General features: G+C 53.1%; 1 protein-coding gene across 1 annotated transcript; it reads right to left on the reverse strand.

Annotated features, from left to right (window-relative positions):
* Positions 1–138: 138 nt before the first annotated feature.
* Positions 139–27719, reverse strand: CDON (cell adhesion associated, oncogene regulated). Its single transcript, XM_032449054.1, has 19 exons — positions 27466–27719; positions 24601–24698; positions 22892–23164; positions 21994–22140; positions 21613–21756; positions 21199–21486; positions 20739–21008; positions 16886–17169; positions 15344–15518; positions 14765–14893; positions 13503–13709; positions 12722–12903; positions 11839–11944; positions 9052–9174; positions 8084–8308; positions 7232–7491; positions 5092–5171; positions 2320–2573; positions 139–1905 (listed from the first exon to the last, which is right to left on the reverse strand). The coding sequence occupies exons 2-19, from the start codon at positions 24668–24670 to the stop codon at positions 1757–1759; spliced, it is 3366 nt and encodes a 1121-aa protein (XP_032304945.1). The 5' UTR covers positions 24671–24698; positions 27466–27719; the 3' UTR covers positions 139–1756.
* Between the last annotated feature and the right edge of the window lie 281 nt (positions 27720–28000).

Here is a 28000-nt window from a genome sequence, read left to right on the forward strand (position 1 = left end):
TGGGGACTCAGCCTGGCTGGGGTGGAGCATGGAGGAAGTGACCCTCAACTATAGTTTATGCAAGGAAAGGTGCTGGCTCTGTCCTCCCAACCTCAACACAGCGCCACACTGCCCCAATCAGCACTCTGCCATCCCATGGAGCAGCAGCATTCACTTTAATATTCATCAAACCACCAAAAACAGCAACAAAAAACCAACACACAACAACTACATCATTCCAACACATGTGCAATTCCCAAAGAAATATTACATCTTCTTCGGAAAATAGAGTGTATTTACCCATATGCCAACAAGCACATCTGGAGCTCAGAACAGCAGTGATGCACTCAGGGGTACATGGAGGAATGCAGAGAGGTTTGTCCCTTTGTTTTTTTCCTCTAAAAGCCCAAAGATGGGGAGAAAAGGGGCTGATACACACGGGGTTGTGGAACTCGGGGCTGGGAGCTGCAAGGCACAGGGAGCCCAGCAGAGCTCGCTGCTGGTTCTGGGAAGGGGAGGAGAGCCACGGGGAGGGATGGGGTCTGGGCAGACAAAGCAGAGCAGAGCTCTTTTCCAGCCTGAAGGTGGAGCGCTCCCATAGGACCAGCGGGAGATTCGGAGCTGGGCACATGGAGGTGGGACACTGAAACCCTACAGCCAAGGCAGAGCTCAGGCACATTTTAAAGTAAAACACGGTAAATGGAAGACAAACACTTAAAACAGTGTCACTCACTATAAATAAAGCGGCCTGCAGGGAGGTGCTGCTAACGGGGCAGATCGCAGCCTCCCCATCCATCGCTGCCTGCCCCGCTCCATCGGACACCAGACCTGCTCCGTCCTGTGTTGGCATCAAGAAAGAGCAGAAATCCGGGGAAGGGAACTGCCCTCACGTGGTGCTTGGCCGGGTCACTTCGCCTCCCCCTGGTACGCGCTGAGTCTTGCAAACATGAAAACTAAAGCATGCAGAGGGGAGAAACCAGGTTACACAGCACAGCATCACTGCCAGGCTCTGGGTATAAAGCACCAACCAGAATCGCGTGGTAGCCCAGCTCTGAGCCAACACGTTCTCATTAAGGGCTCTGTTTATAAGGCACGTTGTATGTACCTCCTGCTGCACACAGAGCTGACATTCAGTGGGGACAGAGCTTGGGGTCGGGCTCTCAGAGCTGCACCTGCAGCCCCACAACCCCCCTCACTGCACGTGTGGCTGTGGGGCAGCTGTGATGGTGATGAAGGCACTCAGCACCAGGACTGCACGCTGCGTTTGGGACAGTGCCTTTATGAGCACAGCTTCATCGCTTCGACTGATTCAATTTGGAAGGAAAAGGAAAAAACTCACCACCAAAAACCCGACGCTGCAGTGAAGGCAGCAGCATCTCCACCTGCTGCAAGGAGCAGCACAGCCAAGCGATGCTTATCCCCTTCTGTCCACTCCCAGCCTGAGTGCAGCACAACACAGCTCTGCCTGCCGGGCACTGCAGCTCCTGCACCCACAGCACCCAATGCAGCACCAAAGCCTCTCCATGAACACACACTGCACATCTCCCATCGTTGTTCTTTATATTATTACCAATCTTTGTTTGTTTATATACACAGAACCAGGCCAGTTTCACGGTGCATGGGGGGAAAAAAAAATCCAGGAATCTCAAGGCATAAATAATATAAAAAGGCAACCATTTAAAAACAAGGTACATTCATATGACACTACTACAAAAAATAAATAGTGACTCTCTCTGTTATAATTAAGGCCCCTCCATCAGTCCCTCCAGTGCTCCCCTCAGCTCTCCTGCAGTGGGGGCTGCCCAGAACCACACAGTGTCGCAGTCCAGCCTGGTTTGTCCCTGCAGTCCTTGGGCACAGGCTGCAGAACCAGCGGGCTCCAGCTCAGAACGTGGTTTGGTGTCTCTGAGAGCACGCAGCTGTCACCTGCAAAGCAAGAGCAACGTGCTGTCAGCTCAATGCACTCACAGCCACAGAGGAAGTTCAGGAGGCCCAACCCCACCAGCCACCCTGTGCCACCCTCACCTCCAGCACGGCTTTAGATGCCCACTCATTAGGGAACATGCCATTGGGCAGCAGCTCAGCCCCTGGGTCTGCCTTGGGTTTGCTGTGGGTATAGACAGCAGCAATCAGCCACAGCCTCACTACCAGCAGTGTGCTTGCAGGGTGAGCACATTCAGAGGCAGCAGACAAGAAGAGCACGCTCAGCTTCACCACCACAGCCCTATTTCCAAAGGCCAGCTCTTCTGCAAGCTTAACAGCCAGTCTCCCCACCATCAGCTAAGTGCCATTTCTGCAGAGCATCCCATTGCCAGGTGCCATCCCATTGCCATCCCTCACCATCAGAATACTGCAGGCAGAGCGGCCCGGCGCTGCCCCTGCAGCAGGGCTGGGGGCTGGGGGGCTGCTCTGCTGTCTCCACGCTGTCCTCCTCCATCCTCCCGCCGTGCTCGGGGACGCCGGAGGCCAAACACATGGCCACCATGATGTGGCTCAGGGGCTTCATCTCCAGGCTGTCCTGCTGGTAAGGTGCGACGATGGGCATGACGGGCAGCGCGCTGCTGCTGAAAGTGCCGTTGGTTTTGGTGAAACACCTGGGAACGTAAGCCACAATCACAGAGTATTAGGGAAGGAAAAGACTTCTCAGATCACACAGACCAGCCCACGTCCCTCAGTGCCACATCCCCATGGATCCAGGACCCCCCAGGGATGGTGACCCCCCGCTCCGGGCAGCTGCACGATGCAGCTCTGCTCTTTGGAGAAGAGACTGTCCCTCATTTCCAACCTGGGCAGCACACCAGCACTCACTGTGAGCCCTGACCATCCGCACGTTTTCCCCTTTCTACCACTCGACTTAGCATGAGAAACTGCGATTTTTAAGTACTTCACCATGTGTTATTTACTGCAGAGAACTGGCCAAGTGAGTTCTGAATGTATTTTTGGACCAATCCTAACACGAAGAGAAGGATCAAGCGTTTCTTCTCCCAGCAGACAGCTGGAAACACCGCAAACATTTGCTCAGTTGCTTCCCCTGTCCGCTGTGACCCGACCATTGACTCGCAGGTCTCCAGCAGGGCAGCCCCACATGGCGGCCTTTCACCACCAACAGAACGAGCTCAGGTTTGAAACCCAAGCAGGAAACCAAAGTGCCTCAGAAAACAAATGCTGAAGTGTTATCGGACTGGATGCAAACCACAACAACACATTCAGCTCTATAAAGGCAAAATCCCACGTGGTGCAGCTCAGATCGTGACCCTGCGAGACACACACAAGGCTGTGAAATCAGAGTTAGGCTGCAAAATGAATTGTCATGGCCAAGGTATTTAACCTTCAGCAAACACCAGCCTGAGACCTGAACAGACTCACATGCCATTGCAGCAGGGAAAATGCCTGCAGTGTTTGCAGCTCCACTAACAATGTAGACTCAGTGAACATTTATATAAGCAAATCCTATGTACGACAGCCCAAAATCACACTTCACTGCGGTTTTATACTTCACTGCGGTTTTATACAAAACCATAATTACCACAAAAATAAAAGGTTCACTTGTACAGCTGCCATAGACCAGGAAACTACCAGATGGATACGCAGGTAGAGCGAAAGCAAGGACCCCAATGCAGTGCAATGCTGTCACCGTGTCCTTCACACCTGCCCTGCAGGGCTCTTCCCATCCCTGTCTGTCTGACCCCAGCACTGAGCCATGGTTGGAGCTCAGCCCTGTGCAGCCAGTGCAGCTCCTGGGTGCTCAAGGCTGAACAGGCTTCCAGCACCACGCACAGATTACAAGATACCAAATGGACACAACTCAGAGCATTTCTTTGCTGCCACACCTAAATAGGACACTCTCCTGCCCCACTCCAATGATGAGCCCCATCCGTCTCACTGCACATCGCTGCTTATTGCCACTTACTGCACTACCCAATGGCCCACATAGGCTTTGAGTCCTCACCGTGTGCAGCACTGCAGGTTTACCTCTATGACTGCTTACCCCTGGATAAGCTGATGTGACAGTGCCCACCTCCAGCCAACACAGAGCAATGAAGGCTGCAAAGACCCCCCAGCCCCCAGCCCATCCTGCTGTGCCCACTGACCCCACGGTGCCATTGGGGCCACAAAGGGCACAGACGGAGCCTTCACGACACTCCCAGCTCCTGCTCTGTCCTTCCGCCCGGAGCCGCCTCCAGATCATTATTCCAAGTACCAAAATACCACAAAAGCCACTGAAGAATCCACATGAAACACATCTGGGCTTCAAACAAATCCATTTATTAGTTTGCATTTCTTCCCGCAGAGGTTTTGACTACACTCACTCATTATTGAAAAAAAATTCTTAGAGAAACCCATGTAAGATGTTTGGTTTTGCATGTTTATGGGACTTGCTTTTTAAAGACACAGAGGTCAGTGCAGCGCTTTGTGTTACTCCACCGGATTGAATGGAGCTTCGACACAGCGGCTCAGCTTTTTTAGCTTAAAAACCACATTCTGACGGAAACTGGCCATGGGTGGACCCGCAGTGAGCAGCAATGGAAAATGTGCTGCAGAAAACACGCCTTGCACCAATTCTCAGTGCTGCAATCCTATGAGCCATCGTGCACAGCCCTGCAACATGAAGGGCTGTTTGCTCAGGGTGCAGATCTCCACCTACAGGAGCAGAGCTCCAAATCCTCGGTAACCACTGAGGACACAGAGAACATCAGTGCAAAAGCACCAGAGAGCCACGACCAAAAGAAACGTGCTTTGAACACAACACAATCAGCACAAATCACACTCACCTCCCTGGCTTTGTGCACCACAGCAAAGTGGGCATCCACAACCTGGCAGCACCCACCTCTGGTAGAGCTCCATAAGCAATAACCAAGGAGCAGAGGATTCCATATCATAGCAATGAAACCCCTCCATGGTCAGTGCTGGAAGTGGCCGTGCTCACCAGCACTAAGGTCTTAACAAAGTCACTGCACGCCTACACATCTGGAACATCTGACTGTCAGCCCTTAAGCAACCAGGGACCCCCTGAGAAGCCTGGAAGGCAGCACATCCTCATCCCAGCCCAATGAGCACCCAGCTCTCCACCACGGCACACAGCGGATCCCCCCAAACACACACAGCTCTCACCTGTTGTTGTTGTGGCAGTTCCTGCAGCTGATGCACTCGGGGGGTTCTGCCTGCGGCAGCGCAGCACACAGCCCTGCACCCTGCATGGAGACAGCGGTCAGCACAGCAGGGAGCAGCACCTCAGCACCCCCCAGCCCTGCACCCCGAGCCCCCAGCCCTGGGCCCACATCCCAGCGCTGTAACACTGTGCCATTATATGGAGCCAAGGCGACGGGCTCTGCCAGCGCGTGTCGGAGAGCAAAGTAAGCAACTGCAGCTTAGACAAGTATGCTGTAATTTCCCCGGCCTGTTTTCAGCTGAGTGCGCTCAGGTTTAATTTAATAAACACGCTGTAAATATGTTTATTTTTAACGCCGATGACAGACATGAAAGCGAATCGCTGTTCGTTAGCGAGGGGAGACAGCACTAAATCTGCAGGGCTGATGTCACAGCACAAACCCATCCCACCTTCCTGCAATTACCCCGATTAGATCACTGCACTTCGCTGCACCGAGCTTTGAAAGGCTCCGTATTTGTACAGATGGGGTAACTCCTTCGCCAGCAATGACTCCGGGTGAGAGGGATTTGGTGCTGTTGGTTTTGGCTGCGGGGCCCATTACGAGCGAGCAGAATGCCCAGATTAACACATACCTCATTGTGAGGGGCAGCACCGAGCGGGACGGCACAGCCCAGCGGGGTCTGTGGGACCGGGCAGGGTGGGAGACCCCAACCAGAGCCCAACAAGAACCTGAGAGCTCAATCTGAAGGTGAGGGTGGGTTCTGCTCTGCTCAGCCAGATAGGGATCGCTGAGGAAATGCCTAATTAGTGTTGATTGCCATCCTGCCAGTCTCTCTCTTCCTCATTCAGCCCAATCAATGGAACAATAAAGAGAGTCCTAATGAGAATGAGAACATCCTGTTCCTCTGCTGGCTGCTCTGGGTGGGAAGGGGTTGCCTTACTCAGCTCCGCACGACACAGAAGGGGAAAAACAGCACTAAACCAACACTCAGCTGCTCCAATGAGGCTGCGAGCCGGGCTCTGGGTTTGCTGCCCATGTCTCAGCACAGACACACTGAGCAGAGCTGAGGCTCATACAAGGTGCTGCCTCCAAGGAGCAGATGAGCAGTGACAGAACAGCAGCATCCCCAGCACTGCCAGGCTTCCTATGGGCTGCCTTTCAAGTGCTACAAAACCACTCCTTCCCCAGGGCTCGGGCAGGCTCAGGCTTTTAGGAGTCCAGCAAATGGCCAAGTGATGGCCAACCAACAGCCAACCAGGTGAGGACCCAACATCTCTGCCCTCAAAACTGCAGTGCTCTAAGTGGCAACTACTGTGCAAGTGCTAATTTGTTGTTCAATAACGCGAAGCGCTTGTGTTCAATTACCAACACAAACAATAGCCCCCTTTCTGCTGCTTCTCAGACTTCTGAACTTTTTCTTTCAGTTTTCCTGGGCAATGTTCACAGTTTTGTGTAAGTTTAGTAAGTCTGAATGCAAGCCATCTGTTTCCATAGACAATAATGAAATCATTATTCTCTCTTGGAAACGGGACGCATTTCAGCAAATGAAGTACTTTTCCACAGCGTACAAAGGCTGCGTCGTGGAGTTAAATTAGTTTTTAATTTTATTTTCAATTAGAAAGGGGAAAAAAAAAGGGGCAATTTGTCTCGGGAGTCACAAATGAAGGACCAGAAGAGCAGGAAGGCGCTCAGTGCGTCACTGCATTGCTGATGTACGGACTATTTTGTGGGAGCTCCTGCTACGTTTGTGCTGCGATTCATGGCATCGCTTAGAGTCACAGATCTGAAACAGGTGGGGGAAAAGGGGCGACCCATAAAGCTGCAGGATAAGCAGCTATAATTAAATCTGTTTAACTCGAAGATTGAGAAATACCATGTGTAGAAGCCAAGTGTCCCGACGCAGCACAAAAGTATTCTCAGAGCTGTTTGCTGGGAGGGCAGGGGCAGATTTCCCAGAGTGAGCGGAATTCTTGCTGTCATCCGATATTCTCAAATGAAAACCATGATGTTTGTATCAGAAATATCAGCCCGGTTGCCTCCTCTGGGAGCAGCCGCTCAGCGGAGCTGGCTGTTATCAATGGATGAGTTCCTCCCCCCCCATCCCCCAGCTCTAAACCCGCCGCTGCAGCCCCCAAACTTACATTGACCAGGTGCTGGGCACGCTCACAGTCCAGATGTGCGCCGGGCAGGGAGCTGCTGTGCAGCCCAACTCCTCCATTCACGGCCCCATCCAGCCCAGCGGCCGCTTTGTGGTGGTGGGGGCAGGCACTGCCAGTGCTGCTGCTCAGGAAGCTGCTGTGGACGCTGCCATTGACGCGGCTGGTGCCGGGCAGGGTGGTGTATTTGATCATCTGCCCGCTGAGCTCTGCCCCTTGGTACAGGTAGCCAGGAGGGTCGTACTCTGCAAGAGAGCCAGGAGTGAGCCAGAGTGAGGTTCTGCTCCAGAGACCACGTACTGCCAGAGGGCGGCTCAGAAACAGAGGAAACTCATTTTCTCCTCCTGCAGCCTTTGTAAATTGGCCGCGTGTCTCAGTGCTCATGAACAGCCATAGGAGTGGAAAGCAGCCATTGCCTGCAGGGCAGATGGGCAGCGCCGTGCTTTAGGGCTCTGCTGCCATCAGGCACATGCAGAGCACCCGAGTGTGGCCCATTGGGGCCAACAGACCCACTGCTACCCCAGAGCTGTTCCCACAGTGTGCCTGGGCTGCAGCTGAAGGCACCACCTTATCCTGCAAGAAGTCTGCGTGATTTCTTGTCAAAGGACATTTAAAAATAACCACAGAACAGGGATCATTTCTGCATGAGGAAAGGCCATTAAAGGACTGCTCTGAGCAGCCCATGGGCGCTGAGCTGCAGCCAGGTTCTGCCCATTAACACCTCTCTGTAAGAGCAGGAACCCAGCTCTGCTGCACTGCCAGCTGAGCAGGGATGGGGGATCAGCCCTCAGCACTGTGCTGAGCACCATGATGAGAGGAAGCCCCAAACCAACTCACTGTGCATGGCGTTCTGCTGGCGGTTCTTCCACAGACACATGGCGATGAAGACGATGAGGATGAGGACCATGACGCCCAGGACGCAGCCCACGATCAGGTACAGCATGTCACTGCTGCGCACTGGACCAGAAGAGGGGCCCCCGCTGCCCCCTGCCCGCTCGGGGGGGCTGGGTGGGGTGCTCAGCTCCTTTGCTGGGTATTCAGATGCTCCTGGCATGCGCTTCACTGCGTGCAATGGGGGACAGGAAGGGAACGTTCACCAAAGGAGTTCTCTAAAGGCATTTTTTCATTATGAAATGAAAATAATGACTGCTGGGGTTACAATCCTAACGCCTCCATGAGAAGCCTTCCAAGTCAGTACTAAAAGCTGTAAGGAGAAAGCCAACTGCTATTGGGTAATAACTATTTGCCTTGGAAGAAGGCTGTCATCCAGCCCGCTAACCCTCCCGCTGAGGTCACTGGAGCCGTAACACACGGCTCAAGGCATGCTGCAGTAACTGACTGCAGAGCACCCATCTTCCCACTCCCGAGGTCAGGAGAAACCACAATGCACATTGCTATACACCCCCCCACAATGTGGTCACATATCTGACTTGGATCTGATGTGAACCCTGCTGACCCCACACTCAAACCACGCGGAGATGCAAAGAGCTGAACAGGATTCACAGCAAACACTTTGGGATTGAGCAGGGTGAGCAGCATCACCCCACAATCCCAACGCAGAGCTGCACCCCGCGCTGCTCCCACAGGCACTGCTGTGCTCAACAGGCACAGGGCGAGAGCCGTCCTTGGGAGCACAGCCCAGCAGCTCCACTACAAACAATCCCTGCTACGGGAGACAAAACATCCCTCGGAACATTCCAGAAAATCACAGCCTTCATTACAGACTTTTGCACTGCAACCCCCCACAGCCCCGGGGCAGCAGCAGCAGCACAGCTCACACAGCTCACACGGCTCACAATGCTCACCCTTCGTCTCGCAGATCATCACGTTGCTGTACTCGCTTTCACCACCTTCATTGAAGCACTGCATTTTTATGTCGTATGAGGTCTCTGGCTGCAGGTGATTTATCAGGTGCCACTGCTTTGTGCCTGTGGAAAAACACATCAACTGCATTTCATTCACCGCGATGACTCAGAGCTGGGTGTGGGTACAGCACTGATGGCTGCAGCACCCCGGGGCTCCACGAGCCAGCACAGTGGGGATGGACAGGATGGGGCTCTGATCTGAGAGCTCCTTCCTGGCTCCAGTGACTCTGAGATCCCACCTGGGGTGAGGTGGGGATGGTACAAGGGTTGGACTTGACCTCACAGCCATAGCGGTTCCATGGCCGCGCTGTTGCAGGGCTGTATGGAACACACACTGGTGGCTCTCCTGCTGGACAAGGTTTTGTTATGGACCCTCAGACCTCTCTAGAAGCTCACGGCTCACTGTGACCCAAACACCATCCTGTTATTCTGATGAATAAGGCTTGGCTTAAGCACTCTGGTGTAAGGATTCCTGTTTGTTTAAGTTTTTCTGTGTTTGTTTTCCCACACAAACAGAAGTCCCTGAGCCCAGCACCCCAAGCCCAGCACTTCAGCAGCTTTACAGCAGCACCACCGACACCTTCAGCATCTCGCAAACTACATCTCACAGCACAAAACTCCCTCACACCACCTCGAGTGCTGCACCAGGGCACAGAGAAGGGCTCAGCAGATGGAGCAGGTGAGCTGCGGAGCCGGACATCTCCCTGCAGCACCGCATACAGGAAGGGCACATCTGTGCTCCTCAAACTGCAGCAGCCCGGCAGGCACAGCACGGCACAGAATGCAGCAGGAAGCAGCACAGCACAGAATGCAGCAGGAAGCAGCACGGCACAGAATGCAGCAGGAAACAGCACGGCACAGAATGCAGCAGGAAGCAGCACAGCACAGAATGCAGCAGGAAACAGCACAGCACAGAATGCAGCAGGAAGCAGCACGGCACAGAATGCAGCAGGAAGCAGCACGGCACAGAATGCAGCAGGAAGCAGCACGGCACAGAATGCAGCAGGAAGCAGCACCGTGCGCTGCCTGCCCTGCAGAGCCGCATTCCGCGCCAGCAGCGCTAATGGGACGCTGTCAGCTCTGGCTGCTGGCCAGTGTTGGACTGGGACACCTCCTGCAGCACGGAGCTCCTCCACATAAATCACATACATCACATAAATCACATAAATCACATAAATCACATAAATCACTGCCTGCTTTTACTTTCTCGGGGCTGTGACAAATTTTAATAAACAGCGACTCTTTTTTTTTTCTTTTTTTTTTTTTTCTTTCCCCTTCAGGGAGTTTAATTAACTGTTTGAGCGCTCCTAATCCCTCTTGGAAAATACCACCTTGAACTGTTTCCACTGTTTCTAAGGAGCTGTCACAGCACCTCCTGATTTACGCCTTGCAATGCAGGCAGGTCCGGTGCTGCCCTGCAGGGCTGCAGCCCTTCTCCCGCAGCCCCCCCAACACACACATTCCTATTGCTAATCACTGCACCAGGTTTTAGGTTTCCGCTCCAAACCATTAGCGGGACTGGAATCAGCACAGGCACTTTAACTGTCCTCTTCGTGCACCATTAGCAAGGGAAAACATTTAAACAACTGACATCAGACTGCATTTACATCTTAATTTCAGTCTCCAGGACCCTCAAACAGAGACACGTGCAGGATGGGGCCGCTCTCCCTTTGCTTCTTTGCTTCAAGCTGCTGAAAGGCAGCGAGCAGCCATTGCAGGTGGGACTTTCTGTTAAGCAAGATCTGCTGTGGCCTGCAGCGCTGCTGAGATGGGAACAGAGCTCTGGGTGCCTCCAACAAGACAGAACAGGGAGCGGAGGAACGCAGGCATTGCTCAGCACCGCTCAGTGCTGCCCGCGGCACCGCGCCTGTCAGAGCGGGGAGGGATGTGGGGTAACAGAGGGGAAACAGGGCAGGATGAGTGATTAACTGCACAGACACCATCAGCTCCCCACGCATGGCAGCTGTGCTTCAACTAAAAGCTGTTCTGGGGGCAGAGCAGCTCTGGCACAAGGTCTAAGACACGTTTGCAGACGAAGCTGCAGGCTGCACAGGCTTCTGTAAAGCAGAAATGGTGAATATAGCTTTATGGAGGTGCAAAGGCTCGTGTCACACAGCACGGCACTGTGCAGGGCTGTCCAGCTGAGGGAAACGTTCAAAATAAAGGCTCGTTCCCCTTGTAACCAAAATAAATGAGGGGAGAAAATAATTGCCGTCATCGGGGCGGGATGAGATCACTCCGTTTACTCAGCCCCAGCAATAAGGACATGAAGTGAAGTATTTTTAAAAGGCTTTTCCACTTCTGGACTAATATAGACATTATCTAATAACTTCTTCCAGGAAAATGGTGATCTAATGTGCGCTGAGAAAACAGAGCTGATTAAAAGGCGACATGAAGCTCTGCTGTACCTGCAGCCACAGCACAGCTCACAGCACTGCCATCACAAACCAGCACAGCAGGGCAGCCCTATGCACAGAGGTACAACAGCACAGCCCCACTACCACTGTTTAGTTCTCGAGTTTCAGTGTGAACGAGGGCTCAGAAGGAAGCAACAAGCCCATGTGTGGGCAGAACGAGCTGTAATGGGGCTGAGATGGCTGCTCTGGGAAATATATGGTAAGGGCTCCATTTGGGAAAAGCAGTTTAGATTTCATATAAACACAGCCAACATGGCTACACGGTGATCCTCCCCACCACGCCGTGCTCAGCGTGCAAACAGAGCCGTACCTTCCACAACATCCCTCTTGTAGTCGCTGTCATTGTCGCTGTCTGTGGGGCGGTAGTAGATGTAAAAGCCATGGATAGGAGTGTTGTTGTTGCTGGCTGGAATATACTGAAAGAGAATTCAGCAGACAAGAGCAAATTCAGTGGATTCGGTCATTAAGGTTAGAAAAGAGCTCTGAGATCCCCATCCCTCCATCCTGCTGACCACAGCCCACCACCCCACCATTGCTGTCCCCCATCACCTGAGCTGCAGATGACACCTCCCCCTCCCACACCATTTCAATGACATTCAGTTGTGGTTTGACTCTTAATAGGCTGAAAATTTGAGCATATAATGGAAAGGAGAAGTTAAAACCATCCTTAGCTCAGCCAGAATTCAGGTCGCTCCAATCCAGCTCAGAATATTTGAGTGTAGCTTTAAGTTATGCGGCCTCCCGAGGAATGAGGGGTTATTTCAAGTTTATTATCCTTAACATCTCTTAAGACTAAGCTAGCAGAGCAAACTAACACCGGGAACTCCACACGTTAAATCCTCCAAAGTACACCAGGGGGTTAGATTTCAAAACAAGAGCAAAGAATTTCTGTGGGTTTCAGTAAGGACTTTAAAGCACTTGTTTACAGAAGACAAGGTACCGGGGGAAAGGCAAATGCTTCTCTAACATGAATCCTCTGCTAGAAGCAAGGCAAGAGGACGGGTTTCTAAAGGCAGCACAGCATTGATGCCAGCCCAGCCAGGGGGGAGAGAACAGATATGGGCTGATGGTTGGATGTGATGAACTTAGTGGCTTCTTCCAACCATCTTATAATGATGGCTGGACCCACAGAGCTCCCACATGGGGCCGTCAGGCTGAGGAGTGTGAGCAGAGCCAGGGCTGCCCGTACTCACCGTCCACTTCAACATGATCTGAGTGTCACTGATGGCTTCAGTGTAAGCAATGTGGGGCCCGGCGATGGGGCGGCTGGAGAAGCGGTGGGTGAAGCCCGCGACCTGGTAGGGGCGGGACGCGGCGCTGCGGGGGCTCTCCCCGTAGTTGTTCACAGCGATCACACGGAACTTATACATCTCTCCTTAAAAGGGAAAAAGGGCAAGAAAGTGGTAGCAAAACAAGCACCAGAAACGGGATTCAAGGAGAGACTAAACAGATTAAGGAGCAGCTTTTGCACAACATCCAGTTGGGAGAAAAAAAAACCCTCAGAACTCGCTGCCACAGGCTGATGTGGCCATCAGGAATATAAACAGCTCATAGGAACCATGAGGGAAACGCAAAGATGTCGCACAGAGATGGACTCCATCAGCCCAGGGATCCCCCAACCACGAAGCAGTGGGCGCTGAGAGGAGCCATCAGCAGCAACTCACTGCCTGCACCCTCTGCTCCTTTACAAGCTTTTAGGGCTGGACAACAGGACAAAGCAACCCGGTACACACAGCTCCTCCTCATGCATTTTCTTTTTGCATTCTAACTGTTTACCAGAAGGACAATTCAGTTCAAAATAGCAGCAGTACAAAGTCCCCCTCTCTGCATGAAGCAGCATTAAATTACGGTGCGGGTGTTTCTCTTTTCCATTTGAACAGCCAGACACCAACTTGAATTCACACAGAGGATCCCCATCCCAAAGCTCCCCCTGCAGCAGCATTCACCCGAAGGCGGAGGAGCAGCCCGCAGTACCTGGCTCCAAACTGCGAACCTCCACGGACAGCTTGGAAGGAGAAATGCTGTCGGCTGCAACCAGCCAGTCGCTGCTGCGGCCCACCCGCCTGTACTCCACCTTGAAGGCTGTGATGGGGGAGCCCCCGTTGGCTCGGGGAATCCAGGTGACGTAGACGGAGGATTCGGATGCGGTGGAGATGGTGGGACGGTCGGGAGCTTCTGGAACTGAAGGGTGAAATCTGGTTACAAGAGAACCAGCACAGCTGGAACTTCATCTCCTGGAGCAACCGATTAAAGGAGTTCATGGTCAAATGAGACTTTGTGCATTAACGCAGAGAATCCCAACTCCTCCCCTATCAGTGAACCTCTTACTTCTGGAAAAGGTGTTTGAATAGAAGGATGGAGGAACAGAATTACCCACCTCAGTGGGGTGACATCCAAATGGATGTGCAGCACTACCCAGCCCACCTCAATGGAAATGGGAACACAGCGAGTGAATGGCACAAACCTCCAGCACCTTTTGAAACTGCCCCAGGCCCCAATGAAACTTCAACCCACCCCCACTAACGAGCACTACATTGCCCAGAGCATCACTTGGAAGAAAGGAGAGCAAAGGAGGCATGCAGCAAACGAGGTACTTACGGAGCTCACTGGAAGTTACAGACAGCATTGGGACAGAGAGAACAGGAAGAGCTGTGTTAGTCAATCTGCTACAGCCACTGTGAGCACCGAGAGCTGCACGGCACCACTAACCCCCCCCCATGGACACAGCCTGGAGCAGCCACACAGCGGGGCACACAGGGCCCCTCAGCCGGCCCCTCTGATGTAAAAAGGGACTCTGATATTTAGCAGGAATGTGGGCTACGCACAGAAGACTTTTATCTCAATTCTGAGAGCCGAGCATGCAGGTGACAGCGCCCTTTGAAATCCTATCTGCCCTATGGATCAGGATGTGCATCTGTTACATTCCCAGAAGCTGAACAGAACACACTGCTGTGTGCTGCCCTGGGCCATGCAGGAACAGCACCCCCCCATAGCACAGCCAGCATCGCCACTGGGAGGGCAGCACAGGAGCAGAAAACCCAGCAGTGTGAGGGGCTGCTTTGGTCTCACCCAGAGACGTTCCACAGGTAACACACCTCCAGGAGGATCCACGAATAAACAGGAATAAAGGAGGCAACACAAGCAGCCAGAGCAGCAAAAAGCACACGAGTTCAGTTGGGTCTGAACCGCCTTGTGTCAAACACGAGGACAGGAGAGACAAACAGCCACAGACCCACCTCCACTGTGCCGAGGAACATCAGGGAGCACCACGCCAAAGTTGTTGGTCCCTTCATGGACAATGGGGAGCTTTGGGACGCCCACCGGTGGAGAAGGAGCCTGTGTGTTCTTTGAGGATGACGTTCTTTCTAAGGAACACGAGATACACAGCACATCACCCCACAAGTTCAGTAATGAAACTGGTGATGCTGGGCTGTGTCCACACAGCCGCCCATATGGGCTGTGAGTTGCAGGAAAACAGCACATTTTTACCAAAATCTCTTGGATATTATTTTGGATTTCTGTATGTTTGTATGCTTCAGCACAGCCAGCAGATCCCCAGCTAAAGGGAAGGCCTGCAGAGCTGGTAACACTCAGCAATGTTTGCTCCACAGCTATTTAGCTACTGGAGCAGCTGCATCATAGAGCATTTCATGCACAGCTCAGCACAGCAATGTGTCCTCTCCAGAGCCAAGACACAGGAAAGGTGGCTGTGCAGGGGCGGGGGGGCTGTCCTGGGGCTGTGCCAGAGCTGCACAGATGTGGTGGGGTGGGGGATCTCAGTGGTCTTTCCAACCCAAATGGCTGCGATTCTGTACCTTTGCTGGTGCGGAATGTCAGCATGGCAGGCTGGCCTTCACCGGCCGCGCTCCTGGCCACCATCAGCACTTCGTAGAGGCTGGAGGGCTCCAACTCGCTGAGCCGCAGCTCATTCTCGCTGCCTGGGACACGCACCGTGTGCCAACCCCCAGCGGAGCCCACACCGTCATCCAGCTGTGAGGGACAGAAACAGAGCTCAGTGCCGGCCAACAGACCCCAATGCAATACTCAAATCCATGACTGCTCTGCACAAACACCCTGAGGACCTCTATAACCTGCCAGGATCCCTCAGGTTTTCCTCTGCATCGCCACGGTACGTTTGTTGGAGGACATCACAATCCTCCTGGAGGCTGGAAAAAAGGCCTCGAGGGATTCCAAAGGTTTGCTTTTTCTAATGAGGAAAGAAACCCACCCGACACTTTAACAGTGAGTTCAGCAGCTCTGCTGAAGCACATTGAGGGCAGTCCCTTAATGCTCGACCTCTGCAGAAAAGCATTACCCCAAATCCCAAAGGGAAAGACAGAGTCTACCAAAAATAAACTACCAAACAATATAAGACTTTAATATAACATGGGAGGCAGATCCAAACACCATGGATTATCAAGGGTTATGCCAGAGGTCTCTGTTCCAGTGCTCCCCTCTGAAGAGATCCCTCTTCCAGTGCCGTTATTCCCCACTAATTTTCTTTTCTTTTCCCCCAAAGAGGGAAATAAATAAAATCATTTATGACACAAAGAGAGCACCACCCTAAGAAAACACAGCAACTCCCTGCTGAGAAACGCACGAGTGAGCACATTTCATGCGGAGAGGGCTGTTAGGGAGGGCGAGCACCGAGGGGTCAATCGGAGCCGTCAGCGCTCACGTGAGCCACCACCTCCCTTTGGTTGAGGAATTGTATCAACAGACTTTGGCACTGGGTTTTCAGGAACTAACAGGTCAGACACCAAAGCGCTCCCTCCAGGCTAAGACAAGATCAGGATGTAGAGGATTAAAAAGCTTATGAAGAATAAACCCAATAGCTTTGCCACAAAGGAAACTGTTTGCTTGGAAGAACGGCATTGCTTGGCTCTCAGTTCCATCAGAGCAGCTCGCTGCAGACACACTTTTCAAGGCCATGAGAGGTACCTGCTTCAGGAATCTCAGCTCACCTTCACGTCTGATGATTTCAGTCTAAAATGGATGGCAATGCATTGCTCCTTGGGATGCAATCCCTTTGATGTGTCAGACTAATGCTCAGCTTTCCTTCTGATCCCAATGCAGCCATAGCAAACCCCATCCAACCTTTAACGTCACTGATGCTGAGTGCAATGTGCCCTGGAGCCCAATTCCCCATGGCCATAATGATACCACAACAGAGCTAAGATGGGAATCAGCCCCACACACATCTAGACAGAGCAGCACACTGGAACAAACTACCCTCATGGCCGCAGCAAAGTTCAACTCCATGTGAGGCGGTGCTGCCTGCACCCCATGCCCTCATTAACACCAGCACTGCAAACCCCAGCCAGTGACCCCCCAAGCACAGCAGGAGGGGCCGTTACCTTGCGGTACTTCACAAAGTACGCGTTGATGGGCAGCCCGCCATCCCGTCCCGACCGCCACACCAAGGTGTACATGTCTGGGCTGAGTGTCTGCGGGGGGCTGAGGATGATGGGCGCCTCGGGGGGGGAAATGCTGCCCCACGGCTTCTCTGTCGCAGCCGTGTCCAAACGCAGCTCTGTTGGAGGTGAGCTGGGAATCACCTCTTCCACGCCGGAATCGCTGCGGCTTTCATCGCCCTGGGCAGTCTCTGTGAGAGCCATTTCTTCTGCTTTTGGGTCAGCTTCTGCAGGGAATGCAAAAGGAGCCTGGTTACACCTCTGGGTGATGCACGCTCGTCCCATGTGCAGGGCATAGTGCTGGAGCTGCGGATGCAGCCAAGGGCCTTCACTGCTCCCTTCTGACTCAAACCACGCTCTGGTTCTATGAAATCACAGATCTGTTGGTGCCCAATGAACGCAGAGCAAAGCACAGGGCACAGCAGCACTGTATGTTAACAGCAGAAACATACAGCTCCACGTGTGACACAACAGAGTAATTTTAAATTAACTGCATTTGTACAAGGAACTTTCCATGCCCCAGAGCAGCGTGCACACACGAGGACATTCTCCCACCTCCATCTCTGAGGTCTCTGCCGTAATTTCAATCAGCTTCGAGAGCTGCACAACCCAACTACTTCATCCCAAAACATACACTGAGAATGACCTCAGCTCACAGCTCTACACCAATGCGCTCCGAGACCCCCGGCCCCTGCAGCCCATGGACTGTGCTGATGGGAAATAAAACACACGGGAGTGCGGGGGAGGCCACAGGACAAAAAAACACAGTTTGGTGGATGTGGGGCTCAGCAGGGCTGGGTGGGGAAGGGGCGGCAGGTTGGACGTCTGACACTGTGCAGGACAAGAAAACGTCAGCGCTGCGGAGAAGGATGGCTGGGAGCAGCACTGCAGCCCAGATGTGCCAAGCTGCGTCCCTCCCGCGGAGCCGTGGAGGTTTATGTTACGTGCGGGGTCTGGAAGGGGAAGGGAATGAAGGGAACTTGGTTTACAAAACAAACAAATTCCTCGGTAACGCACAGCCCAGGCAGCGCTGGGCCGGCTGACTCGGATTCCTCCAAACCTCCATTAAAATACCAGCAGCAAGTGTGGCTGCTATTTTTGGCCACTTTTTAAAAAGCTGGGAAGGGAAGGAAAGCTCTTTTCAAAATGAAGACACTCCGCAAGCCTTTGTTTCTTCCTATTTGTTTGGGAATGCAATGCAGCTCCGAGGCAAGAGAAGGGATGGGCCCAAGGAGAGGACCCTGAAGGCGGGCAGGGCTGAGAGCCACCGCAGCCCCGGAGGGAAAGGGTCTGTGCTGCTGTCAGTGTGGCGGGGAGAAAGTGATGCATTGCCACATGGAATATTGGAAACAAATGCTGTCGCGGCTCCGGGAGCCAGAGGGACGGCGCAGTGTGATGGACTCGGGTCTGTGGGTGGGCACTCGGGGCTGGTGCCTGCTGGCCTGGAGAGCGCTGCGGTTACGGCTGGTGACAGCAGACCTGCAGTCATCGCTGTGTTTATTGCTCCAGGACGGGACTCGTCGCCGACTGGCAAACCAGTGGCGTTTTGCTTTCAGAAAAACAACCCCGGTAACAGTTTCCATGAGGCAACTCTGAGCCCAGCTCTAATGCTAAATGCTGCCCATGCACACCCACACGCAGCCTGCTGCTGGCTGTGCCACCCCGAGCGTCTGCTCCTCCTCCTCAGCCCCACAGTGTGACCCACCTGGGTCAGGCCAAGGCCTGAAGTGCCCCAAATCCCATCTCCAGTGGCAGCCAGAAGCAGAGTCTGGGGAAGCTTTATGCCCATTCATCCCCATGATGACTGCCCTGCCCCTCTTTACATAGAGTTCCTGACCTGCTGGCATCCCCTGTTTGCACAGCAGCAGAGCAACCTTTGTGCTTTGCCATCAGTGCAAACAGAACACATTCCCAGGCGCTTCTCCTCTTCCCAAACAACTGAAGGCTTCTCTGTCTGACAGCTCTGCCCATGCAAAGGCCAGGAAGCCCCTGCAGGTGCTTTGTGCCACCTCCAGCAAATCTGCTCCTTCTTGTGCTTTACACCAACCTGCCCAGCACCACTCACACCTCCTGCAGTGCACTTCTCTCCTTCATTTCCATTGGACAGAAGCTGTTCTGCAGCTATGGGAAGATTCTGCCATGCAACCACCGCAAGAGTCTAAAAGAGCCTTGCAGTGCTGCAGACACGGGACCCCAAGGCTATCATCTTACATTTCGGTGGTTTCTCACTATGGCGGTGGCTTGAGCAGCCGTGTCAGCTTTGAAACCCATGCAATGAACCAGGTCATGGAACAGATCCAGCAGAAAGGAAAAAATAAATACATTTCTCATCCAAACGCTCTCAGATCTGCTGGAGTGAGGCAAAGCACAGACACAAACTGCTGAATTCATCTCACTCCAATGCAACACACTGGAATCGCAGCTCACACTGTCCAGCAGTGCCCAATGAGCACCTGGCACAAACTGCTGCTGCTCATCTGATGGGCTGAACGCGGCTCTGACACCGATGGGGGCTGCTCAAAAACCCCAACAGCTCCCAGAAAGTACTTAAGGACTTTTATATGAGAACCAAATGCCGTAACCACGCCGCACCACAATCAGCAGCAAGCACAGCGTATTAGAAACCGATAAAAGCTAATAAACAAAACATTAAACTTCCACTCACAGCCATAAAACTCTGAGGCGAAGCAGTTGGGTTTTTGTTTGATACAGACTGAACCCTGGGATGACATTTAGCTTTGCTCCCATTCAGCCACGTCCAACAAAAACTCACAAATGAACCACTTGATGGGATCACACTCATTTCATTTTTTCCCCTTCCTCTAAGAGAACCTTTCAGCATCTTTGCAAATCATAGAAATGGGCCAATCGGTAGCAATGAAACTGGAAATACGGGGCCACATGCATGAGAATCCTGAATCCCACTGGCACTCAGCTAAACACAAGATGTTGTAAGAGCTGGAAAATGAGGTCACGTCACACTCAGGTTGGAAATAGGGAACAATCTCTTCTCCAATGAGTGGTGTTGCCCAGGGAGGGCAGGTCACCATCCTTGGGGGTGTCCCAGATCCGTGGGGATGCAGCACTGAGGGATGTGGGCAGTGGGCACAGTGTGAGGGGTTGGGGATCTCAGTCTCCATGATTCTGTGACTCTAAAGCTGATGGAAGCACACAAACCACTCTGCCTTCCCTGTGTATTAAAGGCATAATTGCAGTACATGTGGAACCACCCAGCTCAGCCCCCAGGGGCAGAAAGCAAAGCCTCTCCAGCCAAGAAGGGGCCAAAGGCACTACGGTGCCTTGCAGCAAACCTGCAGGACACGGCATCACCTCCAGAGCTGAAAATCGTTCTGCTAACTTAAGGGTATGAAAAAGGCTTAATTACTCAGCAGCCCACACTGTTCAGAATACCAGTTCATCCAGTCCCCTGACTCCATTTCAGCATAAATTGTGCCGAATTTAACCACAAACTGGTTTAATTGCAGCTGGCAATCTGCGTTTCAAATATCGAGCAACCACAACAGCTCAGAAACACCTGCAGCTCTCACCACGCACCTGACAGCACTGATCTGCACCGTGTGCTGCAGACAGTGGCCAGAAGCAGCAGAGACAAAAATCAGTGAGGGGAAAACAGCATAAAGCTTCAAGTCTCCATCCTGGAGGTGTTCCAGGCAGCCATGGAGCACTGAATGCACAGCAGGGTGGGGTTGCATTGGGCACCCGGGAGCTCCCATCCAACCTCAGTGATCCCACAATACTTATACATGCTGTATTTACTTTCCCACAGTGCTCCTACCTGGCAGCACACGAAGCCTCCCGGCCGACTGCGCAAAGCCAACGCCGTTATCTGCCATGCATTGGTACACACCGGCGTCCTGCATGGTGACACCATGGATCTGCAGGCTGCCCCCCAGCAGGAAATGCCGCGGGGATGGATGGAGGGGCGCAGCATTGTGCAGCCAGCTCAGTGATGGAGAGGGCGTCCCGTGGGCAGCGCACTGCAAAGACACCGTCGTGCCGACGGCCACGGTCTCGTCTTGCAGTCCTTGGGAAATTGAGGCAGGTTCTGAAATGAGAAATAGTTCTGTGTGAAGCACCGCATGTATCTGAGCCCAAACCCTGAGAAACAACACTGGAAATGTGAAATGTTAAACTTATTAATATTAAACTTAATAAAAAAAAATAAACTTATTTAACACGCAATCTGCCACTGGAAGCGAGATACAGCCGGCTGTGAGAGCGGCTTTACTTCTTACCCAGCACAGTGAGCGAGTAGTTGGCGTACACCAGCTCCCCCAGCCCGCTCTCCAGCACACAGGAGTAGTTCCCGGAGTCCTCCGGCTGCAGCCCATCGGTCACCAGGTGGGAGTGCTGCAGGGCCCACCTGCCCCCATGCAGCGCATCGCGGCCGTCCCTCTCCCAGCGCACAGCAGCCATAGGCAGCCCTGCAGCCACACACTCCAGGGTCAGTGGGCTGCTCTGCAGCACAGACAGAACCTGTGGCTGCTGGGGGTGCAGGATGCGGGGCTGTGCAGAGGAGGAGCCTGGAAGGGAGGAGAGCAGGATCAGCTCTGGCACTTCTCGGCTGCACGCTGCCATTGCACAGCACCGAAGCTGTGACTTCTTCCCTCCAGGTGCATTCACTCTGTGCAGTGGAACAGAGCACTCACGTGTGACAACGAGTTTCCTCCCGGTGGGTTCTATTCTGAGGTCGTGAGTGACAGGGTTGTAGGCAGCACACCTGTAGGACCCCCTGTCCTCCATGGACACATTGAGGATTTGCAGGTTTCCCGACGGGAGAATTAGGTACTTATCTGCACAAGGGGGGAAGAAGAAAGGCAGCTTAACTTCACCTCAAATAAAGGCAGACGTATTTTCTAATAACCTGTCACACAAACCGACCCACCCTACATCTGAAATCACAAAGAAATCACGCTGCTACAAACAGGACATTAAGTCACAAAGGGGTTTGATGAAGCACAGGCAGCGTGCACACACCTGCAGCACTGGGAGTCCCTTCCCATCCAGCCCCATGGAGAGCTGCTCCTCACCTGCAGAACGCAGCAGCCACTTCCCCCGCACCCGGAATCGGATCTGAGCTCTGGGGTTGCTGTGTGGCACCGTGCAGCTGATAAGCGCCGTTCCTCCTTCCTCCGCCACCACAACCGGCGTCAGTGATGGGTCAAAGTGAGCCAGACCTGCAGGGAATTGCAGGAGGTGATGAGCAGCTGAGGGTGAGAGGGGGAAGAGAGGACCTGGTGTTCATCATGGGCTCTGAGTGCACACAGAGTGCAACTGAACCTAATGCACGGAGCTTTCCCGTGGGACAGTGCTTTTCTGTGGTTACAACTGATGCAACACTGAACCCGGTGGCGTCCTCCACTCATTGCTGAGCAATGCAGCCAGCTGAAGGACTCAGCAGCACCTTCAGCTGTGCTGCAAGAACCTCAAAAGGAAGACAGGAATGTGAGTTCTGCTCCTCCGGGCCCTTCACGCTCACAGCATCTCCCAGCTGCGCCACTTTCCTACGGCAGCCACCCCACAGCTCTCCTGAGAGGGTCTCGCTATGGGTCACTACTCTACCAAAACATCTCTCACACGCAGAAGAAATCTTCCTCCCAGGGGGATTTTGGACATGCTCCATAGATGAGAAACCCTTATACAAAATCACTCCAACCCTGCCTGACAAAGGCCTGATTCAGACGGTGCTGAGATCCAAAGCAGACAAACCATGCTGAGGGATGAACGCTGCAGGAACAACACACACCCAGTCAGCACCACATCATGGGAATCACAACCAGCTCCATCAAACACACACCTCCAAGGACTGAGATCCACAGTGGGTCCCAACGCCCAATTCCCCCACAGCAGCATTAAAACAAACCACACCAACTCACTGAGGTCTCTGTAACTCGCACGCAGCAAGGAATACAAACCCAACTGACTTACTGCCTATTGACACCACCGCAGCCCTGCTCAGAACTGCGCCCGCGCTGCTGTTGGCCACGCACTGATAGCGGCCAGATGTGGCTGGGCTCAGGGAGGCGATGCTCAGAGACCCGTGCTGGATTTCCACCCCTTGCAGCCCGCTGCCCAGCGGCTCCCCATCCAGCAGCCAGGAGATGTGTGCTGACGGGGGCTCAGCAGAGCAGTGCAGCACCACGGGACCACCGGGCTTCTGGACAGCAGAGATGGGCTCAGAAGTAAAACGGGGAGTCAAGTCTAAAAGGAAACACACAGTGCAGTTAGTGAGCATTACCTGTTAACGCATTTATATGAGCACCCACTATAAGACCCAGAAAAATGGGTGAGTACAGAATATGGCCACGCTGGATGCAGAGCAAACCCCCAGCAACATCCAGGATGCAGATGCCCCTGCAGAGGGGCTCAGATGTGACTGCGGGGGCTGAGGGTGGGAGCAGAACGATGCACTGAGCACAGCAAGGCTGCGTGGGCAGCAAAGGACTCGGGAACACCAAGTGCACGACTTCATTGGGATGAGTGATGGATTGGGCAGCGTTATCTGCACCGCAGCAAGGCGAGCAGACAGGGAAAGCTGCTCGTAAATAAAGGGCTGAGCTCCAGAAAACTTGGTGAGGAGAGTCCATTGATCTGCCAGAAGAAAATTCCTGCTTGTTGGAGGAATTTTTTTTTCCTGTTCTGGCCAAAAAAACATTGGGAATTATTTCCATTTGTTTTCTGTGGGATTCTTTGCTGAAGATTTCATACAAAGTGAGAAAACGGCACTTAGCACCAACAGGTCTGTTTGGTTAGAAATGGGGGGATGTCTGCAAATAGGAAGAGCAGCGAGGGAAAATGAGTTTGAGTTTGTAAATAACCTCAAAAAGCCCAAACAGGACGGGCTGAGAGCAGGGAAATGAAATCCAGGTTGGATACGGCTTTCTCATAGGTGGGGCCCTCAGCTCAGGCTTTGGCCCTCAAGTCAGCCCGTCCAAATGCTTCCAGAGATGAGATGCAGATGAGAAACTGAGCATTTCTAACAAAACCATAAAGGCAACTATCTGCATAAACATAAAGCAACGCTGGAAATTAAAGCGTGGCTTCACTTAAAAAAAACACAACAACACAACTAGATGAGATCCATAAAAATGGTATCTAAGCGTTTCTCAGGGCTCCAGATGGACCGTTTTAGCTTTTAATTAGAAAACTGCTTCTCCTAATAGTCGGGTTGGAACCTCAGGGCCAGCAGTGGTGGCTGCACTGCCCCGTCCTGCAGCGCCCGCACTGCGGTCACAGCGGGCAGCGCCGACCCCGCAGATGGAACTCATCTCCCACGACGGCTTGAAAAACAAAATTTATCCCATTTGCTTTATAACGACTGCCTATGAAGTGCTAAAAGTAGTAAAAGCTTCTTTTTTGTGCGGTTACATTAAGACAAGCTGACTACACAGAGCAGATGTGTCAATTAAAACCATCCCTCTCTGCTTTTTTCTACACGCCGGAGCCGTTCCAAGCACCGCCACGCATCGACGTTCACAGCTCAGACGTTCCCCTTTTCCTTCATGAACTACAATCCCCTCCCAGCCCCATGGGAACTGAGATACGAACCCACAGCCCGGCCCATCCACAGAGACCCCAAAGAACAAAGCTCTGGGGCTCAGCCTCATTGGGCTCAGCCTCACCCAACAGGTCCTTACCTGAGCTGCAGGCGGAGATGAGCGCGGCAGTGATGAGCAGTGCATGCAGGCAGGCAGGGGCCGACTGCATAGCGCCCGGACAGCAGGCACCACGACGGCTGCAAAGCAAACACACAGATGTCTATGGGAAGGTTCAGGAGTTCTTCTTTTAGCTCCCCTACAACAAAGTGTTTGAGGATGAAAAAAAGAAAAAACATGGCGCAACCAGGAAACGGCCAATATTCTCTGCAATATAGAAACCATCTGCAAAACTGAGTTACAAGTTGAGCTTCACTGTGTTTCCAAGTCCTATTCTTAATGTAAGATTTTTCCACAGCTGGGATACGCGGCACACGCACCGAGCCGTGCTGCCTTGATGAATGGGACTACTTGCCAACCAGAGGAACTGAAGTCCAAAATAAACAGCTTATCTATCGCAGATAATATTGTTTGCAAACAATAATCGTTTGGCCATCCATCAGCAGCTCCGCTTGCTTAACAAGGCACAAGGATCCATGTCCCACAGCAGCAGCTCACAGCCCTGCAGCCGCTGATGGGGAACGCTGCCCGCACTCAGCAGCCCACCAGGGCAGCATCACCAGCAGATCCCGATGTGCACAGAGACACTCAGGTTGGAGAAGTCCTCCTGGATGCCTGCGCTGCACACACTGACTGCACCGCTCAGTGCTGCAGCCCAGGATGGTGACCCCCCCATGGGCACACCAGCACAGCGCTGCCCTTTGGGAGAGGACACATCCCCAGCAGCCACCAGGACCACAGATCTCTCCTCCCCAGGAGCAGAAGCTCCACACACAGTGCAGATCTCCAACGCAGCTCTCCGCACCCCCAGAGCCACCATGGAACGCTCCCTGCTCCCAAACAGCCCCAAAGCCCACAGCCACCTCTCGCTGAGTTTTCTGCTGCCCTCCACCCTGTGATGATGAATAAGATCTGAGCTCATTTAGCGCAGTTACTTCATTTATCAGTCTGCTCACAGCTCACCATACAGCCCCGCTGCTGATAACACCCAGCACTACGTCAGACGTCTCATCTGTCACATCTGTGCACAAACCCCTCACCCACACGGCGGCCAATGGAAGCACATCTGGGCAGCGCAGCGCTCCCAAGGACCAACATCCAGACACCCACAGCAAAACCATCCCATGGTTTATTTAAACTCCCAGCATTTCATCATCAGTGTCACCGCGGAGTGCCTGCGCAAAACACGCGTTGGGAAAAGGCTCCAATCATCATAAAAATATCACTTCAGATTTTATAGAACTATTTACTTCCAACCGTGATTCCGCCTCAAGTTTACAGTGACAGCTTTAGGAGGGGGAGCGGGATCCCGAGGAGCCGCGCTGCTGTTTTGGGGCAGCTTCACCCCGGGCCTCCCAGGTCCTGGCAGGGCGCAGCGCGGCCGCTCCGCTGTGAGCGCAGAGTAAACACGCAGAGAACTTGTTAACATCAAACGCTGCTCTGAAGAGGGTGGGGGGCAATGTTGCTTTTTGCCAAATCTTCCCCTGACTATTTATTTATGAAACGCAATGAAACGTATATTCTAGGTCAACTTTAACCCCGGCACATGGAGCTACTGGGTTATTCCGCAGCTGTCTTTTCAAACAAGGCCAGCTCATTATCTTTAACTAAACTTTATCTTTGGAGATCTACTTTATCCGGGCTCTGATTTCCCTCTGTTTATCTTTCTCTTTACATGTTCCTGGCTGCCAGTGTCAACAGCTACTCCTCTCCGACCCACCAGTCTGGCTGGCGGAGCAGTGAGACGTCAAACAGAGCTCAGAGCAATGGGGGCCACCGCAGCCCAACTGCAGGGAGGAATGAAGCACCAGCTTTACCTGGGCTGGCATCCTCAGCAGCACCACCTGGCAGCCATCACAGCCCCCTCCCCACATCACTGAGAGCACTGCAGACTCCATTCAGACACACAGATGGAGCCCATGAGTGCTACGCAACCCAAAGGCTTCACTCCCTGCCCCTCACCTGAGTTCATCCATCCCCACCACTCTATCAAACGCTCCACGTGGCTCTGAAGGAAGAGGTGTCACGGACAGGATGGGTCTATTTATAATCCTTGTGGAACGCCAGTACTGACAGGAATTACTCAGCAATTTTAATAGAGTGGAACTGAAGCGGCCACAGTTCCCATGGGCAGAGCGAAGCCCTTCCACTCCCAATGGCAATCCCTCCAGACCTGCACTGACACACGCCACAAAGCCACAGCGCAGCCAAAGCACACACTTATCCCACCTCCACTGAAACCTCTTTATCTAAAGCCAGTTTCCAGTTGTTTTCCTCCAACACTTGACCTCTCTGCTGCTCTGGTGTATTCCAGTCAATGGGAACAAGGAAGATAAAGGACCTGTGTCAGGAGAATGAAGAGTCCCAACCACTCCAATGGACGCCTGCCTGCAGAAAGTGCCCTGCACACACAGAGCCATAAATAAACACACACCTGATACCTTCTGGGAGATCATTAGGAAGATGGAGGGGACAGAGTAATTCTAGTTGTGTGCCTCATTTGTCACCGATCCCTCATCAATGGTCGGCAGCAGCCCCAGGGACAGCCACGCACCCATCACTCACAGCCCCGTACTGCACACTGCTGTCGGCAGCATCCCTCAGTGCAGGACTGGGATCTGTGCACCTGCAGGAGCTGTGGGAGCAGACGGCCTTTAAGGGTCCCTTCCAACTCAAACCGTCCATCAGACCCTCCATCCTTTGGATCACTGCTGGCACTGCCCCGCTCCCACACCTGACCGCAAACCCAGCTCTGCCTGTAGCTGCTATAACCCCATCCTGCAGCCCGGTGCCACCCCATGCAGAGCCACCACCACATTCCCACCCTCCTCCCTCCCAGCATCTGACCTTCAGTGTGAGTCCGGCTCACCCGGAGCTAAAGGAGGACGGGATCCCTTCGCTCGCCCCGCATGGAGCCCAGCGAGCACCGAGTCAGCACAGCGCCAGGGAGGAGGAGGAGGAGGAGGAAGGAAACGGCAGGCCGAGGAACAGAGGGAGGTATTCAGGTTCCCCACTCCACCTCCAGGAGCTGACAGCCCCGAGCAGCCCAAGGAAAAAGTGACGTCTGCCCAGGGCTGCGCAGACCTGAAGGTCTCAGCTCCCCATCCCACCCCGTCCCCCCCGGCCGCAATCCGAACAGCCTGCAGCAGCACTGAGCGCACTGTGTTATTTATCTTCCTGGCAGCTCTGCAATCCAATCAATTTTTAACTCGCTTTCCCAGATCCTCGCTGCACCAACAACTGCAGAGTTTCAAAGCAGCAGAATTTGGGGCAAATGAAACCCCCGGAACGAAGCGAAGCAGCAACTTCAGTGCGAGCAAACTGAGCTGGGTCATTAAATCTCACACCAAGACACCCGCAAAAAAAAAAGAGTGGTATTGAA

Source organism: Coturnix japonica, chromosome 24 (genome assembly GCF_001577835.2).
Source record: "Coturnix japonica isolate 7356 chromosome 24, Coturnix japonica 2.1, whole genome shotgun sequence".
Taxonomy (NCBI): Eukaryota; Metazoa; Chordata; class Aves; order Galliformes; family Phasianidae; genus Coturnix; species Coturnix japonica.

Coding starts and splice junctions, on each gene's coding strand:
- CDON (XM_032449054.1), bottom strand. CDS start 24,670: ATGCAGTCGGCCCCTGCCTGCCTGCATGCACTGCTCATCACTGCCGCG. Junction 21,757..21,993: donor GTGGCTGCTGCGTTCTGCAG/GTGAGGAGCAGC, acceptor CCCCTTGTGCAG/ATAAGTACCTAATTCTCCCG. Junction 14,894..15,343: donor GACATTCCGCACCAGCAAAG/GTACAGAATCGC, acceptor CGTGTTCCTTAG/AAAGAACGTCATCCTCAAAG.